At 41.7% G+C, this 5,058-nt stretch overlaps 1 protein-coding gene across 4 annotated transcripts in view; it reads right to left on the bottom strand.

The window, feature by feature from the left end:
* The window catches only part of Tbc1d4 (TBC1 domain family member 4), a 234,472-nt gene that overhangs the window by 139,423 nt on the left and 89,991 nt on the right, over window positions 1–5,058 (bottom strand). Inside the window, exon 1 of one of the 4 annotated variants that reach the window (XM_023709626.1) lies at window positions 428–491. The exons of the other annotated variants lie outside the window; for them this stretch is intronic. Coding sequence (XP_023565394.1) covers window positions 428–463 — 36 coding nt within the window. The 5' untranslated portion in view covers window positions 464–491. Of the gene's footprint in view, window positions 1–427; window positions 492–5,058 lie in introns of those variants that run through there. 4 annotated transcript variants of the gene reach the window in all.

Raw genomic sequence — 5,058 nt, 5'->3', positions numbered from 1 at the left:
ATATAAAGATCATAATTCTTTTTGAAGAATGTTAATGTCATGTTCTGTTTTCCGCTCCTTCTTAGGGGAAACTAAAGGTAGCTTTCCATATTCCCTGCCCCTCTCTCTTCCCGTGGCTACCATTATTTTAGGGAGGATGTTCATGTGGAGCACTAACAGAAGAGAGTGCCTTCGCTCCCATAATTGAATTAATTCGTCCAGGCGGTTCAAACAGCTGCAGAGACTATAAGTATCCAACTGCGAAGGATCTGTGCCTTCATGTTTCTCTGCCTTTTCACAAGCTGTTTTCATACACGTCTCAAGGGAATCTGGCAAGGAACACGTCCAAGAGTCCCAGCCAAAAAAGCAGCATTCACCATGTTCACAGCCACTCAGAAGCTACAACCAACACTGGCTTCCTTATACTATCGCGATTTGCATACCTTACCTGGCACCTCCAGGACTTGAAAAATGGTGAAGGCATTCAAGTTTGCCATTCATCTCAGTATGTCTTAGTTACAGAAGGCGGGCCTTTGCTAAAACACCAGTACAATACATTGTCTTGAAAAGACAGCACTTTTTATGTCGCTGTCCCTCCTTTTGCCTCAGCACAATGTTCTCAAGGAACATGTAGCAAAATTCAGAGCACCAAGGAGAAGGAAACTTGGGAGGAAAGCACAGGTGAGAATAAGAGGCTCAGCATGGCTTTTGCACATCGCAGTAGCTCACCCGGGGCACTCCAGAAATAGCTGCCAAACACAGGGCCTTTGGGGACTTCATCTCTGTGAGATATACAGTTTTGTTTACTAACTTTTTTTTTATGATTCTTGGGAAAACCAACAAAAGTAATTCATTAGAGAGAGATTACTCAGTATAACTCTCACAGCTTTCCTCATGCTAGACGGGAAAAGACCTGTAAGACTAGTTTGCACACTACATGTGATATGTCTGCCCGCAGCAAGACCTAGGGTAGTCTGGGGGGGGAGGGGGGCCCTAAAGCCAGAGGCAGGTGGAACACAGGCCTGCCACCTACGCTCCAACTAAGGGTCTAACACACTCGTTCCAGCTCATCAACCCCCTCATGATACTGGAAACTTACCAGAAGCACTCTGCATCATTTCCAGAATAAACTGAAGCACATAAAGCAAACTGTTGATACACTGAGTAAAGCTCCGAGCATGTTTCTGTTCTGAGGGCAGGAAAACAAGTCGTCCAAAGCCCCCCGCTGTCCACACTGGTGAGTGGGCACAAGCTGTGAGTTCTAACCCACCTCACTGAAGTGGTCATCATCTCTCTGCACACCTATGTCCTCAGCAGCTGTTTACTTGAATGCTAAGTCCAGACCCCGTGCTAAGTGCTGGGTTTAAAAACATGAATAGGCATGAATACTTCCCTCAACTATATTAAAACTTTCAGGCAATCCTAGCACGGTCGCACTTGCCTGCAATCCCAGTGACTTAGGAGGCTAAAATAGGAGGGCTGAAAGTTCAAGGCCAACCCAGGAAACTTAGCAAGACCCTGTAATTAACAAAAAAAAAAAAAAAAAAAGGCCAGTGATGTACCCCTAGGTTTGAGCTCAACTACTAAAAAAAACAACTCAGTAACTATCTTTTTGCCAATTTCTTTCAGATAAAACCTCAAGTTTTCCAAAAGATTACACTTAATTCTAGAAAGAGGCCAGAAGCAATGGAAGAGTAATTTCTTGAAATAATTTCATGAGATCTCCATTTACAAACAAAAATGATCCCAAAACCAAAATTTATAGGCAACATTCATAACAAAAGTAGTTAAAAAATTGTCTTGGAATCCAAAAACACAAGTGGCTTCAGTAAAGATAACATACAAGACCTCCACAGTGTCTATGTATCTAAGGAAAGAAATAAAAGGAGGCAACAAAGCATCTCATAAACCCAAGAACAAGAGGACCACAAAGCAACCTACAGATAAGATACCCACTGCACATCCTGGCCCGCCAAGCTGAGTCCAGCTGCTAACTCAGGAAGAATCTGTCTTCCCAATGATCAGGAGAGGGAGAAGGGCCCACAGCAAAGTCTACAAGCCTTTTCAAGATTCTGATCCAAGACAGGTGGATTTCTAACTGGTGGTCAACTTATTACACCCACCTGAATTAAACTAGCTCGGTGCTGGGTGCAGGAGGCCCACCTGAGGATTGTTGCCAGCAGCATAAAAGGCAGAACCAGAGAAGCTGCCAAAAACGCTGTTAGGAATGCTGTTTGGAGAAGCTATTGGAGCTGGTGGAAGCTGCTAGTTCTCTTGGGCTCTTCTTCTGGAGGACCATGTCATGCTAGTTTTCCCAGTGAACTTTGGAGGTCCTCTGGTCCTCATCTGGAGCATTACTTCCTGGCTCCAGAGAGGAAGATGGTGCACTGCTCAGCCTCATGCAGAAGCTTGTTGCACAGGGGCCGGGGAGATGGCTCAGTAGAATAAGCACTTTCCTGGCAAACACAAGGGCCTGAGTTCAATTCCCGGCTCTGCAAAGAAAAAAGCTTGTTGCACTGGCTTTCCTGATAGGAACTCACCTTTCCTCATCACTGGAGGAGTTCAGGACCTCACCATTGCTAAAGGGGGCTGTGGTACTTTTGGGGGAGCTCTGGACCTTACCTTGAGCATTGCTCCCTAGTTCCAATTCAGAACCCTCAGCTTCTTAGCACACACAGATCCTTCATCCCACTGGCATAGACTGCCTAGCTTCCATCACTGGCCTTTGGGCCTTTCCAGCACAGATCCATGAAGCGAGCCTGCAGGAGACTTTGAAGTGGGCTCTAGGCCTCCAGCTGGACCTGGGAGACGCATTGTTATGGGCTCTAGGCCCTCAGCTCGATTCATGCAGGATATTAGGATCTAGGCCCCAGCTGGAGTCTTTAGTGTTTATTTGTGTGGACAGATTTCCTGCACTTCTTGTTTGTGATTCTGGGGTGTTCATTGTAAAATACTATAAAATGTATCTTTATACTGTTTCTCTTGCAAAAACCGACCTTCACTGACAAGAAACTGCTGCAGATGGAATCAGACTTGAGCAGGATCAGAGAACAGAGAAGAAAAGGAAAGAGGGTCCAGATAAAGCTTAAACCAAGAAAATGAAAACCTAAGCTGCCATATTTTTAAGTTTATTAATGTACAACTTATACACATTTTCTCCTGCTTTAAACACAGGATTCACTGGTTTTTAGCATATTTACAATGCCGTACAAACATCACCATCTAACTTTAAAACGTTTTCATCACCTCCAAAATAATCCTGTATCCATTACCAGTCAGGCCCCCTTCACTGAACATACTCTGCCCCTCGTCCTGGCAACCACTAATCGAATTTGTCCATGGATAGCCTATGAATACTTTGAACATCTTATACTAATGGTGTTATGCAGCTTGTAGTCTTTTATAATTAGTTTCTTTCATTAGTGCACTTTTTGAGCTTTGGCCACGCTGTAGCCTGTATCAGTACCTCATTTCTTCCATTGCCAAATAATATTTCATTGTGTGAAATATATCACATTTTGTTTATGCATTCATTGCTGAGGGGATATTTGGGTTGCTTCCACTTTGGACTATTATGAATAACACTGTAATGAACATCCACGTACAAGTGTTTAGATGGAGTTCTATTTTCCTTTCTCCTGGGTACATCCCTAGGCATGGAACTGCTGAGTCACATGGCAGAACTGCTTAACTATTCGAGGGACTGCCAGGCCACCTTCCACTCCCACCAGCAGTGTGTGAAGGTTCCAATTTCTCCACTTTCTCAACAACATATGCTACTGTTGGTCCTTTTGATTACAGCTGCTCTGGAGGGTTCAAAGCAGCATCTCATCGTGGTTTATGACTCATAGAGCACCCTTCCTATTGGCACTTCCATGCATTATTTGTAAAAATGTCTAATCAAGTACTCTGACCATTCCTTAAGTAGATCACTGATCTTTATTAAGTTATAGCAGATCTTTATGTATTCTGCATACAAATCTGTTCAGATACCTGATTTTCAAACATTCATTCTCATTCTGTGCAAAGCAGCTTCACTTTCTGGAACTAAAAATTTAAGTTCTTGGGGCTGGGCTCAGTAGAATAAGCACTTGCCTGGCAAGCACAAGGACCTGAGTTCAATCCCCGGTTCCACCAAAAAATAAATAAATAAATAAATAAATAAATAGAACACTGATTAAAAGAAAAATTTAAGTTCTTAATCCTGATGAAATCTAGTGGATCAATATTTTTTCCCTTATGCTTTAGGGTCATATATAAAAATTTACCTACTATTCCAAATGTTTTCTTTTAAGAGTTCTGCATTTTTAGGTATTAACATTTATGTCTACAATTATGGAAAAATAAAAATAAATTAAAAAATTTTTAAAAACATTTGTCTATATACTAGAGACCACATTCTTAAGTGAAATAAATCAGACCTTCAGGAGCAAACATCGTATTGTCTCCATAATGTGAGAACCTCAATGAGAAAATAAAATCTTAACGGTACAACAGATACTGGGAAAAGGGAATGAAGCGATTCAAAAGGAAGGAATTACCGAGTTGAGGAGAAGGACAGGAGAAGGAGATGGGGGGGAAGAGATTTATCTATATATGTAAGCAGGATGGTCTGGACAACTGTACTGTAGACTTCTGCTGATCTATGGAAAGGAGCAGTTAATGCTTAATGTATTTTGTCTCCTTTTTTCAATTCTTTGACATTTTTCTCTTCATATATTTTTTTTTCCTTCCAATTTTGCATACATATATCTGGTAATATGAACAACTAGCTGGAAGGTAATACTACACATTACAACAAATACCACTGTAATGGGTTAACTCATATTTTAGACGACAAATGTAAATCTTGTGTTTTCTGTTGTGCAAAAAATGTATACTCACTACTGTTCTAAGTTGTTTAGTAACTAGTGGCTGTTTTTTCCTGTTCCCTAAGATAGAATCCCTTCCTCACAATTCCTGTAAACAAAGTAAGCTTACAGAGATGACTTCAAAAGAAAACTAAATGGGCTTTGCCTTCTTGTAACCTCAGGCTATGCACGGCTGCATGCAGGAACTCAGGTACAAGATAACCAGCAA

This window comes from Octodon degus, unplaced genomic scaffold, assembly GCF_000260255.1.
Source record: "Octodon degus isolate 3935 unplaced genomic scaffold, OctDeg1.0 scaffold00013, whole genome shotgun sequence".
In the NCBI taxonomy this organism is placed as follows: Eukaryota; Metazoa; Chordata; class Mammalia; order Rodentia; family Octodontidae; genus Octodon; species Octodon degus.
Note: the sequence above shows the minus strand (reverse complement) of the source record. Positions and strands in the feature narration are given on the sequence as shown.